Genomic DNA, 14814 nt, shown 5'->3' with positions numbered 1-14814 from the left:
CGTGCCGCTGTCTGGGTTAGCGCGGCCCGTGCGAGTTGGAAGAACCTTTCCCCCCGAGGGAGGTGGCTCCCCCGGGCGGCTCCTTATCGTCCGCGGTGTCCCCAGGTTTGGCGTAACGCTAACGGTCGCTCTGCCGCTTCGTTTCATGTTGCACGCAGCCGTGGGAGCCGCAGGAATGTGCTCTTCTAACCCGTGGGGAAATAACGCTTGTGGGCTCAGGTATCTCTTTTATCTGTTGAACTAGTACACCTTGCCCATTTGCCTGGCTTTGTGCAAGAAAGTTACCAACAGAATCGTAGGGTTTTCCTCTCAAGTAGTTTTGGGTAGTGACTTAAACTCACGTGGCTGAAATTCATACGGTTTTGGTGGCTGCGTTGTGCTTCTTTTATGAAATTTTGAAGAATAAGGCTTGATCCTGGTGTTCAAGCCTTTTTTTTCAGATAAGTGAAGGATAAAAACATACACTTGATACTTTCTTTTCTTTGTCTCTTAGGTTAAAAAAACCTAATTAAGGCCCTCTTTATGAAGCTGATCCTTGGTCAAGTGTAACTTTTGATGTATGGTCTCTAAAGTTCCCCACTATGCCAGCAGCTACCGTAGACCATAGCCAAAGAATCTGTGAAGTTTGGGCTTGTAACTTGGATGAAGAGATGAAGAAAATTCGTCAGGTTATACGCAAGTATAACTATGTAGCTATGGTAAGTGGGCACTTGGGGTTTATCTGGCACATTACTGCAACACACATGACTTCATTTGTTGTTAGTAAGTTAAAGCTACAGATTTGTTCATTTTCATTGAAGGAATAATGGATTCTTAGTGTTGAATTAATGCTGTAGGAACATGAGGTTCCTCGTCTACTTCTTTTTAAAAGCTAAACATACACGTGGTACTGTTCGCCTATGGAAGATGTGTGACATGTTTTAATAAAAGTGAGTAATGTAAATTTTTGTGGGTGTTTTGCTGAAGTTTTAACTCTGTTCTTACAGGATACAGAATTTCCAGGAGTAGTTGCAAGGCCTATCGGAGAATTCAGAAGCAACGCAGACTATCAGTACCAACTATTACGCTGCAACGTAGACTTGCTAAAAATAATTCAGCTAGGACTGACATTCATGAATGAGCAAGGAGAATACCCTCCAGGAACTTCAACTTGGCAATTTAATTTTAAATTTAACTTAACGTAAGTGCTAAATGTCTGTGCTGTTGCATGTGCGTGTCTGACTTCGTTACTGAAAACGCTTTATAGGTTGTGAAAGCTGTAACAGCTCTTCTATCTGATTGGAATACCACAGATACTTTGTGAGGAAAACTTTTATCAGCTGAACGTGTGCGTTCTTGCCTCACTTCTGTGCAGTCTTACTGTGGGTAGCTTGGTTGAAAATGCTAAGCGATTTCAACAAATGTTTCTTTTAAAAAGGTGCACTGATACTTCCAGCAAGGGTTAGCTCTGCGTTTTCATATATAGTGTTTCAAAGTGCTTGTACCTAAACATAGTTTAACTCCTACTAGGTGTTAAGAGAGGGCGCACATTGTTTCTTTGCACGTTCTTTAATGGAAAAGACAGTCACAAAGGACAATAGTTACCAAGGTGACTGAAAGTGAAGCGTGACAAATGTCGTCAGCAAGTTCTGCTCTGTCCTCTTTACAATGATGTTGTTAAAACATTCACAACAAGTTCTAGATGATAATCCAGATAAAATACAACTCTTAAAGACTGCAGCAACTTTTCTTGTGTTTTCAAAGCAACTTATTCTACTGTATTTTAATTTTCTTATTATAATAGGTTGAAATGGGTTATTGATTCTGTAGCAGTAACTTCTGTAGAGATTTTTTGTTCTGGATTATCTTGTACTAAGTGTTGGATAAAAAGCAAACGATTTTTTTAATTATCTGTCAGAATTGTACTGTGAACACTGAGAATGTGATTTTTATCAGTGATAAACCTTTTAAGTATGAACTTTCCTGTGGAGTGAGACGCTGAAGTGATAAGTTAATTATATCTTAATTATATCTTTAGCCCATAGTTGACAAGGTTAGTAGTATCCTGAATTTCTTCCTGAAGTAAACATAATTGGCCTGGTAAGGTTTGAATTGAGTATCATTGCAAATATTTCTCAAACTTGAATGAGTCGAAGGCTTGGGGTTTCTTTGGCAGTTGTGTAACTGGATAATGGGACAGCTTGATATACACGAGTTAAAACTGCAGCCGCAAAGGAGGTTTAGAGAACAGACCTTTTTTATGCAGATAAAAAGACCTGTTTTCAAAGTAATCAGGGTTCTTACAAAGCAAAAAACTGCTGCTGTCTCTCTTGATCTTTCTGCTTTTATAGACAAGCAGTGCTGTGGCTTGTCACAAATCAGATTGGTCTGAGGAATGACATGCTCTCTTTATTTTGTTTGAAGCATCCCTTGAAAGAAAGAGAAGTGTAGATATGGTATTTTGGTATCTCTAAACTTACCTGGCCATGTAAGTGCTGGATGGAAGTTTTCCATTGTCTTAATAGAATAATACACTAATCCCGCTAAGTGTGGGAGAAAGAGGAGGAGGAATGAGTTAATAACTTCTAGACTGATCTGAGAAGAGCCTGAGTTATGCTTCATTCATTTTTCTGAGCTTCAAAGGTCTACTTAGTGTCAGGCAACTGAAAACAGAAGTGGTTTTCCATCCAGTTGTGCCAGATCTTGCATACATAAGACAGCTTAGTAAGGCAAGACCTAGGCAGCTACTTACCTAACTTGGTAATAGTGCACAGGGGGCATTTTGTACAGAAAGGTGAGCTAGGTAAGTGCTGCATGAAACACAAATGTTTTTTTACAGGGGTAGAGAAATTACTTATTTTCCAGTTTCTAAACTTCCTTTTGAGAAGTGGCACTGTGCCAAGTGTTTTGCTCCTGAAGCAAAACAGCTGTTGGCTGTTCCTAGAAGGTAGCTCCTTTTTTTTTGTGTGTGTGTGGTTCCAGCCAGGTCTTGTTATAGTGTGCTTTTAAAGAGCATAAATATTTCCCTAAACTAACTACCCACCTGATTAGTGCAGAGCAACAAACTAGGATTAAAACTTCTTTTTGTAAAATAGGCATGTTTGTTTTGGATGGGCTCTTTAATGTGTTATGGAAATGGACAGGTGTTGGGAAACTGATGCCTTAAAGCTGTAGCGCTACTGAGCAGCTGTGTGGGAGGGAGGAAGAAAGATACAGCACATCTGGAGACTGTATCTCTGTTCTGGTGAACTGGCTTGCTATTAGGAATCAGGAATATAAGTCTGAGTGAATCTGATAGTCAAGCTTGATGTATTGGTTGGCTTTTCTGTTGTATTTTTGTGGTTTGTTTTGTTTTTTACTAAAATTCAGGGTCTCTTCAATGCATAGTTTTCTAGAATAGTATGTTGTGGACAGTAGGGAGAATAACATCTGCTAAGGAGAGACACATTTTAATTTTTAAGTTAAACGTTCTGTGTCTATGTTAAAATGATGTAGATTTAAGGGGGTGAAAAAAAAAAACCCAAACATCCATTTCATTACAAAATACTTGAGTTTACCAAAATGTAGGCAATAAAGTGAACAAACACAGGGATAAATGGGGGTCAAACAAGGCATAGAGGAGGCTTTTTCTCTCATGTTAGATTTTATGTCCAAAACCTGACTATTGAAAAGTTGAAGTTGATCATTTAGAAAGAAGATGTTATGCTACCTGATTTTTAAGGATTGACTAGATGGAGCAAGTATTTCCAGCTGTAGTGAGTAGGAAGTTTTGATGAGCATGTGTCTAAACATTTATGCAAGCTTAAATCTCAAGAAATGCGTGGAAAATACTATCTGCAGAACTACCAGTAGCATGGGGATCAGGGGTCTACTGTTCTTAGTTCTATATTGTAACAGTTGTTAGTGCTTAAAGTATTGTATTTAATTTGTCACAGTTGAAGTCCTGTATCTTATTTGGTAAAATGTCTGTATTCAAAACATTCACTTCCCTCTGTAGATTCAGTAAGGGGCAGTTCTTTTTTTGAAGAGGAGTAGGAACCAGGCTTTTATGAAGGAGACAAGAATGGAGGTGCTGGGAATGATGTGAAGGTTAACACAAGTTAACAAAAATGTCAATTAACACAGAGCGAAGTCAAGCTGTGCCTGCTGTGAGCTAGTCAAGACTGTGGAATGAATAGAAAAAAACCCTGTTACCAGGCTTATAATCACTGAGGCTTGTAGATTTTGAAAATTTGCTTTTCCTTTTCTTTTTAGAGAAGATATGTATGCCCAGGACTCTATTGAACTGTTGACGACATCTGGTATCCAGTTTAAAAAGCACGAGGAAGAAGGAATTGAGACGCAGTACTTTGCGGAACTGCTTATGACATCAGGAGTGGTACTGTGTGAAGGAGTCAAGTGGCTTTCCTTTCATAGGTAAATTCTGCATGTTAAGTATTTTTTTTGATTCATGAATTCTAGAGCTTGGATTTTGCATCTGAGATGTTAAGTGGTATATGTCTGATAGTGTATGTAGCATGTATCTTGGTTGGTGAGGCTTGGAAAACTATTTCTGCTGTAATACTGACAGCACCCTTCTGTGTTAGAGGAATAGACTGTACAGGGTGGTACGTGTGTTATTTTTGGTGTTTACACTAACCAGAAAACTGAATCAGGAAAACATAAAACTCTGAAGCCAGCAGGTGGCATTGTATCTCTTCATATCCCAAACACAAGCAATAATAGGAGTAATGATAAAAGCAAACTATTCCTAAACAATTCTTGAGCAAATTTTTTTGTTTGTTTTTGTTTCATGGGAGAGACTGCAGAATTATCAGTGAAGAGTTTTATAAAACACTTTTAAAATTCCTGGTAATCTGGGCAGCTGAAAATTACTCAGAAAGAACAACCCTGATAAGCCTTAATTCTAGCTGCAGTAATGAATGCGCCTTACTACTCGTTCCATAACAGGAACTCGGGTAGCAATGCAAATGTGAATGCGAAATCTCTGTGAATCTGTGAAGATACAAAAGATCATCTGGTGTGAGTAAGATTTAACACTTCCAAACATGCGTAGCTGACTACGCAGTGACTATTGCACCAGAGATAATTGGCTCTTTTTGCAAGCAACAGTGGCTTTAAAGGCTTATTGCTATGTGATGCCCTCAAGCTGACAAGCATCTTAACTGATGGCTGCTGAGCCAGTGAACAAATGTAGAGCATGAGTTTTAGCCAAAATTAGTAGTTTCCTTACAGCTTTGCTGTTACCACGCATGCTACATTGGTGGGTGGTAATACGTAGATGACTGAGTTAAAAAAAGAAAAAAAAAAACAAACCGAAAAAAACCCACCACCACAAAAAACACCACACCAACCAAACAAACAGAAAAACAAAACAAAAAAAAACCCTAACTTCATCCTTAAGTATTAAATCTTGGCGGGGAGGCTGGAGGAGAGAAAGGCATGTAGAATTAGATAAGTATTTATGTTATTAACCAACTGTAAAATAAGGATTGCTTCAGCAAGGAATGTAGAACAGCAGTAGAAAGATGCATATAACAGCCTGTTGCAGAATTCATCATTTTGACTTGCTTTGTCGAAAGCAGGTGTTAGACTGGCTTTCCAAAAGCGGGGGCGAGGGGGAGAAAAGACAGTTTCAGTAAAAAAGGAGGATCCTTTCTGAGTACACTTGTACACCTCATCTGCCTACATCTTCTACTTGCAGCTGTCTTGACTCACAGTGTGACTCCAAAATAATCTTACTCTTGCTGTCTTGCCACTAGGGTAGCACCTTGAGGAAAAATACTGGAACAAGAATGCCATGAACTGTGTCAAAATAACTAGAAAGGCTGAATCATAGAATGGTTTGGGTTGGAAGGGACCTTAAAGACCATCCAGTTCCAACCCCCCTGCCATGGGCAGGGACACCTTCCACTAGACCAGGTTGCTCAAAGCCTCATCCAGCCTGGCCTTGAACACTTCCAGGGATGGGGCATCCACAGCTTCTCTGGGCAACCTGTCCCAGTGCCTCGCCACTCTCCGGGAAGAACTTCTTCCTGATATCCAATCTAATCCTCCCTGCTTTCAATTTAAACCTGTTACCCCTTGTCCTGTCACTACAGGCCCTTGTAAAAAGTCCCCCCCAGCTTCCTTGTAGCCCCTTCAGGCACTGGAAGGTGCTATAAGGGCTCCCCGGAGCCTTCTCTTCTCCAGGCTGAACAAGCCCAACTCTCTCAGCCTGTCCCCATAGCAGAGGGGCTCCAGCCAGTCTATATCCTTCTGATGTTGGGGCCCCCACAGCTGGATGCAGCACTCCAGGTGGGGTCTCGCCAGAGCAGAGTAGAGGGGGAGAATCGCCTCCCTCGACCTGCTGGCCACACTGCTCTGGATACAGCCCAGGATACGGTTGTCTTTCTGGGCTGCCAGCGCACACGGCCGGCTCATGTCTGGCTTTTCATCCACAAAGAATTAGGTTTCTTTTAGTTTCTTAAACCCATTATGATGGGCTCTAGTGTTCATATTTGTGACTTACACCTGACTACAGTAAAAGAACTTGGATGGTTCAGGAGAAAGGGAGAGGGAAGGGTGGCATGTTATGTAACTGGTACGTCAACAGACACTGCCACGTAGAAGCAGCTACAGCTACAAAACAGTGTTTTTTCCAGTAGTGTGTAATAACTTTAAGGCCCAGTGTAAGCAAGAGAATACCTGAGCCGTTTCTACACCAGGGATTATTTTTAAAGCATAATTATATTGATTGTGTGTGATTCCTGACTAGTATGCTGGCTGAAGTGTAGTGCAAACTATGACCAATAATGCTGGTTTTGCTAGTGCAGCTTATGAAGGGTTTTTGGAATGGCCTTATTAAAGTCCAATTTCATCTGTGCTAAATGAGTTTCTGTTGTGGACCTCACTGAGAATGTCTTCAGAAATCCCCTTAAGACAGCTATTCCAGCAAATGTTTGTCAAACACTCATTATCCACACCTCTGTTGGAAGTCGCCGAGTGTTTAAAGGCCTGTGCTTGATGGAGCATGCTGGTATTACCTTCAGCACAAACCCTCGGAGCAGTGGGTGAAGTTCTGAGGAATCTAAGGTTGCACAAAGCTATAAATGAGCATGGGTCACGTAAAATCTGTCACAAAGAATAGTAAACAGCTGTTTCTAAGTATATCTTAGGTTGATTATGTTCTGTCAGTGGAGCGTAAACAGCAGGGCTGCTCAGTTGAAAACTTGCTTCATGTAGGCTGTCCAGGCAGTAGTTCTTTGAGTGCTGAAGAAGCTGTGCTTGATAGTTGCTGACTGTGCTACTGCTTCTGTTTCCTTAAAATGCTTTAATTACTACTAACCCTCAAAAATTAGGAGTGTCTTAGTGGACAGAGGGGAATTACTCCTTTCTCAGGGTATGAGGTGATGTTTTGGTTGTGTTCCATTTCCCAGTCTTTGATTTCCTTGAACTCCTGTGTGGTTTATTTCTGAACTCTTAGTTTCTCAGGCTTTTTTTGCGTGCTTTTTATCTCTGCATTTGATGTAGCTGCCTTGGCATCCTGACCTGTTGGCAAATCTCTGTGGGCCTGCAGTTCTGCCAGGCATGAGCAAAGAAACATTTGCACTGTCACAGATCCCTCCATAGTGCAATTCCCTCAAATCTCTTTTGTGTGTGTTAAAAGGTATTGGAGTTGATGAGGGAGGAGGGGGAAGCCCTGAAGTTCTGATTCCTGTCACAGTCGAGAGCTGTGGGTGCTTGGCAGCCTTAACAAGTTATGAAAGGGAACAGCTCAAATGCTGTTTTTGTGGATGTTCAGCTGACTGATCTGCTGAAGCTTTGAGTGTCCACCTGTGTGCAGCCTCCTCAGTCTGCCTTCGGAGGCTCTGTGCAAACATGCCTCTTAACCAGATGTTCTTGGGAAGCTGGAAAGTTCCAAGCTATTGTATTCCAATAACTATTTCTGTCTAACCGATTTTAATAAAAATCTAATCTGCTGGCTCACTTTCATTCATCAGTTATAAAGTGAAGTGTTCTCAGCCCTGTCAGGCTTGGATTTATTTCAGAGGCTGTTGGTGCTTGAGTAGAGTTCATTGTTAATTGGCTATCTGAACTCTTTCTGGGTAGTAAGGGGATGAAATACAAGCATGTTTGATCTTTTCATGGTCTTGTTGCCTACAAGTGTCCATGTTTAGTGGGGGGAAAAAACAAAGTGGTTGTAAGAGTAGTTATGTTGCTATAGCTCCAGGATTGCGGCTAGATGCACTTAGTAACTTTAGGTGATTATATTTGAAATGGGGAAAGCTTTTTAAGGAAAGGAAGCCTGTGTGCTTTAGGGTATAAACCAACCACTAATTGTCTGTTAAAGGATTAGAAGAAAACCTCTTTAATGAGCAGGTAATTACATAATTGCTCACTGTGGACTTTCTTACCCTTCTGTTAGCACGCGGCAGTGGACACTGAAACTTTTGAACTATGTATGTCTTAGTCTTGAATTGGAGTGGCAGTTCTTACTGCTCTGTAAACTTGGATGACTGCCGCATCCCCAAGAAGTTTCTAATGTGATTTTGTAGATGTCTTGATACTGCACTGTGATTAGTAAAGGGTGGTTTGTGATGATTGTTACCAGTACGGTGTGGCTAAGTGTAAGCAGCTGGAACATAATGAATGTGAGAGATCACTTGGTTGAGCTAAGACTAACCCATGCTTGGGATCTGAAACCAGGTAATCTGCCTGAATGATGTCATGTAGATGAAGAGTAATCATGCCTGATACCCTGTTACACTGTTCAGATACCCTGTTCCCTTTTTCTGTGTGAGGATCTTAGAATGAAAGAATCTGCTGATTCCTCTGGGGGGGGTGGGAGGAATTACATAAAATTCTTAGATGAGATTGCAGCTCTGTGACAGCCTGCTCCCTCTCAGGACAAACAGTAAATAAATCTTGACTTGCCACTTCTTACAGACCTCCTTCTTAATAGAAACTGGAAGTGTTTAAGAGCATGTTTGCTACTGATTCAGTCATGTACATAATTTTTTCCTGTTTGAAGAGAAGGGGAGTTAAAAACACACTTTCCTTTTTTGGAGTAAGAGGGGCACAAATACAGTTTTCCTCACTTCATATTTTTTTATATGGCTGTTACATTTGAGCCACAAGGATAACAGATGTCAGAAATTTAGTGCGTTAATAGTATCTCTAATCTCTAGAGGAGTAAATCCCCTTAATCCTGAACTCTTTTTTTTTTTTTGCTAATGTGGCTTTTTTCTTTTCTGTAGAGGTCTTTATGCTGATACAGGCTTCCTCACTATTCCCACCCACCACCACCCTCACCTCCAGGTGGCCTAATAAAATTAAAATTAAGCTTCCATGCTACTGTTTTGCTAAGTGTACTGCAGGTTTTTACCTTTTTAAAGCTCAGCTGAAATCCTAAATCCTTCTTTATCTTTGGGTCCTTTGCTCCCTGGCCAGTGGCTGCTGCTGTGGAGATTGGAGTGCTGCCAGCACAGCTTCAAAGCATCAGTTGCGGTGCAGGATTCATTCAACATGATGAAATTCCTGTATAGAACACTGGAGACCCCCATGGGAGAGCTGCAATTGTCCGTACCTTTTGTATAGCTTGTATTAATGGGCTACTAGCAAACAATCCATTTACTCTCAGCGTGTTCAAGATTTTCTACCCTCAGTCTAGAAATCCCTAAGATTACGATGGCATTCTCTACCCATTCACCTGAATTCTCTCGGCTACACACGAAGGTTCCTTAAGTGGCAAAACTGATGCAGCCCTCAGTAGAGGCAGCCCTGCTATGTTTTCATCATCTTTGTTAGTAAAGGGATTTTTAAAATGGCATGTCAGTAAAATCTAGGAACTGGTTTGGATCAATGCAGACCTAACAACAAGGGAGTGCATCAGTCCCCCATCTAGCTCACTGAATATGCACATGAACAATCCTGCACCTACAGGGGATCAGAACCAATCAGATTTGGGATCAGATCATGAATAACCAGGCTTGTAATCTCTGCTTTCCTAAGGAAAGCTAGGGATAACTAGTCACCACTGCTTTCTGTTGTGGGCAGTCCTGCTTAATGCCCGACATCTTCCTATGCTTTAAACCCTCTGTTTCCTCTCATAACCCTTTGTAAAAGTACATGGTTTCCCCTTTTACTGCCACACCTCATTCCTATGACCTCTTCCTTCAGTTACTACTGAGAAGGAAGTTTTCCCAAACTTCTCTCCACTACACACACTATCTAAAATACCTCAGTTTATTCTGCCAAACCTGTACTGCTCAGTTCTCTTGCTGCCTCCTGCTGACTTGTATGCACACACACAAAAAAATTCCAACTTACTCTGTCCTTGCCTCCAAAAGGAGTGATAGTTACAAAAGACTAATTTTTTTTCAGTTATCTGTGTGGTGGTTTAACTGGAAAAATTGAAAGACAATCTGTTTTTCATTGCTGTTGGCTCTGGAAACTCATTAATCCTTTGGATTTCAGGAACTGTAGAAGTGTCTGTCTCGTTCAGTTTGTAGTGAGAAACTCCAGCCTGTGCAAAAGGAACCAGCTAGGAGTCTTCTGTTCTAAGTTCTTGTTAGGAAGTGAAGCCCCGGCAGCACCACCTTGTTTCAGGATTTGGAGAAGCTCCTCTAGGCAGATCTTTTTTGCTTCTTCACTTGGCTTCATTGAGGCTGAACTAAAACACTTTCCCTGAAGATGCCATGGTGCCTTGATGCTGAGGTTTAGTCTTTTGTAAGAGTCAGTCTTAATTGCATAGAAACTAAGCAAAATGTGCTGTTGATGTGTAACAAAGCCTTGCTGTTGGAAGGGAGAAGGATGCTTCAGAGTTATTTCTTATATTGCTTTTGTTATTAATTTGCAGTGGATATGACTTTGGCTATCTAATCAAAATCCTGACAAACTCCAATTTGCCTGAAGAAGAGCTGGACTTCTTTGAGATACTGCGATTGTTTTTCCCTGTCATCTATGACGTCAAATATCTCATGAAGAGTTGCAAAAATCTGAAGGCAAGTAATCTTTTAATGGCTCAGAATAAATTTTGACTTTGGAGAGAGTACTTTCTGCTAAAAAATACTTATTTTCTGGCTTTGCTTTGGTAATACCCATTAAACAGCCTCGTTGTCTCAAACTTTAAATATTTAATATTAAAGGCTATTGATAGAGGCAGGCAGGTGCACACATCAATTTTTGTAACTGCTTACCAGTTAAAAATAGCATGTTGATACTGTATTTATAGTGCCCAGTCATTGCTGACAGATGATAAATCCGTGTTTGGAATTGATCCCTCACTTTTTGAGGCATAAGAATTGTTGGGCTTCATATACTCTTATTCCCTCATTGTGTAGTCCACCAAAGGACTGCAGTCATCTTGGCAAAGGTAATTGCAGTCATGATCCTGTGGAAATGACTTGGGAAGAGGAGTGGAGTGAAGAATGTTTCAGAAGGCCCCGTAAGGAAAGATAAACAACAGCTTATGTTCAGGGACAACATGGGACTTCTAGAAAAAAATGCAATACTAGAAAGTAATCTCTTGTGTCAGGCCAGTGGGGTTAGTAATCGGCTTAGTCTGTTGGGCATAAAATTTGGATACTTCATTGGGCTGGAGAGTGAATGGAAACGAACTCAGTATGTCGAGGGGACCCTCTAGGGATTGCGAGCAGCTTTACTTGCCAGAGAACTGTAAGAGTCTGGAATGCTGCTGGAATGAGGTGCATTGCTCATCTGGGGCAATTAATGACTTGCTGCTTTTATGGAAAGTAACTCCATTCTCTAGGCTTTCCTGATGAGGACCTGCAGGAAAGAGGGAACACTGTAGTACAGCCAGATCCGAAGGACTGAACGGCTTGCTGCTTTGTCATGCTCGACTACTGGTCTGCGTGGGGTTTATAGTCCTCCTTCTTCTTGAGATAAACTATCAGTGTGTCACTCCTCAGCAGTAGCCTTTTTGTGTGGGAAGCAAGGTGTGTCAATCTTTGTGAAGCAAATTACCGTTGAAAACGGATACCTCCCAGTTGGTACGAAAAGTATCCCTACCCGTTTCCATCTAGTGTCGTTAGTGTTATCAGCTGGCAAAATAGATGAGTATTAGAGAACATCTCCAAAAGTGTTTCTCCACAGAGGCCAGCACTAAAAATGAAATGTTCATGAACTTCAGGTATCCTTTTTAAAGGAGGGGTGAGGGGGAACCCCAACCAAAAGCAGCCCTCACTTTCTCACTCCTGGTGAAGCAAAGCATCTGGTGTCTCAGTGGTGATGACACACCAGGAACGTAATGTATAATCCGACTGTAGTGACGCAGGAAAGGTGACAGAATGACTGTGGTGTTACCATTCCAGAGGTAACATTCCCAGTGGGTTTGGGAAGGAGGAGATTGTATTTCCTGTTCTGTTAAGACACAGTTGCCTGTAACCTGCATTGTTTAGAGAGATTAGTGCTTTTTGGAAGACAAGAAAAACCCGCAGGTCTTACATCAGCAAACCTGAGGAACAAGGGTGATCATTTTTTTCCACCTTCTGAGCTGCAGGTCAGCTTTCCTGCAGTAAATCTTGTTCCTGTCACCTAACCTGCAGCCCGGTAATGACAGGAGGGGAAGGGACGTGGCCTACCCCAGCCCTGCAGACTTCCCAGCGCAGGAGTGGGGGTGGACACCTACTGAGGGCAGCTGTTGCAAGGCATTCGGTGTGGGAAATGACAACCAAAACAAGCTGCTAGGTAGGCATTCAGTGTTGTGACTCTGCAAATGCACATCTGCTGCTTCCCATCTCTATTAAATTGTGGTGAATTGAACTGCTGTGCGGTTGTCCTTTATTGACTTGTCAAAGTTACATTTTCATATATGAAAGTCACCGATTTGCTGTAGGTCCTCTTGCTCCCACTCCCCCCACGCATCCCAGAAAGAATTTTCAGCGTTGAGAAATGTGCTTGAGGATTGGGAAGCTGTCTGATGCTCCTTGGTTGAAGTAGATAGTCTGTGAATTTGCAGTAAGTGAATTTGTTACTCTAACTCAGAAGGGCATGAGTGTGCTTTACAGGCATGCCGACTGGGGGTTAACTTCAGATGTTAACGTAGTATAGGTGAAACTCTTGCTTGTTTTCTAAAAATCTTTCTATGTAGACAGTTGCAAACCTTTTGATAGCAACAGCAGCTCTAAGGGATGTAGGTTTATAGACCTTGTTGGAAACTTGCTTTTAATACGGGGGATTGTACAGAACAATGAACTCTGGTACCAGTGCTATGAAACTTGGAGAGTTTGAACTGGGTTTGCTGTTGACTATGGTCCTGTGATTATGTAGATCGTTCTGTGGCCTCTTTCAAGAAAGACCAACACTCTGAAAACTTGGAAGGAGTTTTTCCTCTTCCAAAAGTAAAATGCTCCTATCTGCAGTGCAAAGTCTTGCCTAACAGAATCCCAGTAGCCTGTTCGTTTTCAGAGACAGCCAGGCTTTATACTGTCATTGTTGCAGTTGTAGACCAAGAAGTCCCATACAAAAGTGGTGTGTGGTATATTAACAAATAGATGTGCGCCATTTAAAAGCACTGTTTTCAAAGCATTCTTCCGTAGGCTACTGTTGCTGTAAATTCTGAATTAGTGAGTACATTCCAGAGCTTGCAGCTGCTGTGTAAATACTGGTTTTGAAGAAAAACCACTCAAGAATAATAGTTATTTGAAGCTAGAGTAGTCTTACAGCTAGCAGGACCTGATGATGAGGCACTGCTAATTCACAACTTGAGGATGTAGAGCCTTGAAAGGGTTCGGGCCCAACTGCTGTTGCTAACTAACAGCTCATTATTGGAGTTAGAAAGCAGAGAACATGCCTGTATCAGCCCAGATGCACCTTTTTCCCTGCCCACCAACCCTCAGCATATTTTTGAATGCATGTTAAATGACTAAGCGTATTTGCAGTATTCAAATGTTGTATTCAAGCACATAAAGACAGTGAGCTCGTTTCAGTGCTTAACTGTATAGTGTATAGACTTATTCTTTCCTTAAACTTATGTGAACCTTGTTGCTGCTGCTCAAGCTAGAAGAAAACTAGCCATACCGGTACTAGGTTTTCATGTTGGTTTGAAGGTGTTACTTGAGGATGTTTTTCCTGAAGCTTCCATCTTTTTAAACAAAACAAAAACCTGGACCCAAACCTGTTGCCATAAGAGCCACAGGAATTTTCGTAACGTTTCTTCTGATATTCAGGTCAGACTTCATTGCTCTGTGAGTTTTAACTTTGTACTGTTTTGCTTTTGCCTCTTATTGCTTCTCTTCCTGTACTTGAAAAAGGTTAGGAGTGCAGTGAAAGGTAAACTCAGATATTAGGCAGTCTGTCTTCAAAAGCATTGTGTCTGTGCAACAATTTTGTCTTGCAATGCTTATGGCTAAGGATTAGTTTTTAAATCTTTTAGACCTTAAAGAATGTGCATGTGCTTTAGTCTTTCCAGTAGCTTTATGGCTTAATGATTAAAAGAATTGCTGTACAAAACTAGGTGCTTACAGCAATAAAAGATTGCAGTTTTCCATACTCTCTTATGGCAGCTAATGAACTTCAGAGAGGGGTATAATGTCTCGTAGAGGTGGAGTGGGGGCTTTCTTCCTTTCTTGACTTTACCACCTGGTTTCTAAATGCCTGCTGTGTAACATTTTCCTGGACTCCCTGTAGTGTTCTAGATACTTAAGGACACTCAATTTTTTGTGAAGGGAAGTGGAAAAACCCTTAAATTAATTGTTGAAAGGTAAGTGCAAAAAGAAAGGTCTGCTTCAAAGGAAGCCTAGATACTTTAACATAGGAGGCCTATGGGCACCTCATTTATAGGTACTTGAATTCTTGTGTTTGTAGAACAATGGTTGTTACCTTTTAAACTTT

At 41.2% G+C, this 14814-nt stretch overlaps 1 protein-coding gene across 1 annotated transcript in view; it reads left to right on the top strand.

Moving 5' to 3' along the window:
- Positions 1-491: 491 nt before the first annotated feature.
- CNOT7 (CCR4-NOT transcription complex, subunit 7) overlaps positions 492-14814 on the top strand; it is a 19181-nt gene continuing 4858 nt past the window's right edge. The window contains exons 1-4 of the mRNA XM_010158155.1: positions 492-698; positions 987-1180; positions 4234-4395; positions 10820-10964. Coding sequence (XP_010156457.1) covers positions 582-698; positions 987-1180; positions 4234-4395; positions 10820-10964 — 618 coding nt within the window. The 5' untranslated portion in view covers positions 492-581. The remainder of the gene's footprint in view (positions 699-986; positions 1181-4233; positions 4396-10819; positions 10965-14814) is intronic.

This window comes from Eurypyga helias, unplaced genomic scaffold, assembly GCF_000690775.1.
Source record: "Eurypyga helias isolate BGI_N326 unplaced genomic scaffold, ASM69077v1 scaffold42788, whole genome shotgun sequence".
Classification (NCBI taxonomy): domain Eukaryota; kingdom Metazoa; phylum Chordata; class Aves; order Eurypygiformes; family Eurypygidae; genus Eurypyga; species Eurypyga helias.
The sequence above is the reverse complement of the archived record's forward strand: the minus strand, read 5'-3'. Positions and strand labels throughout refer to the sequence as shown.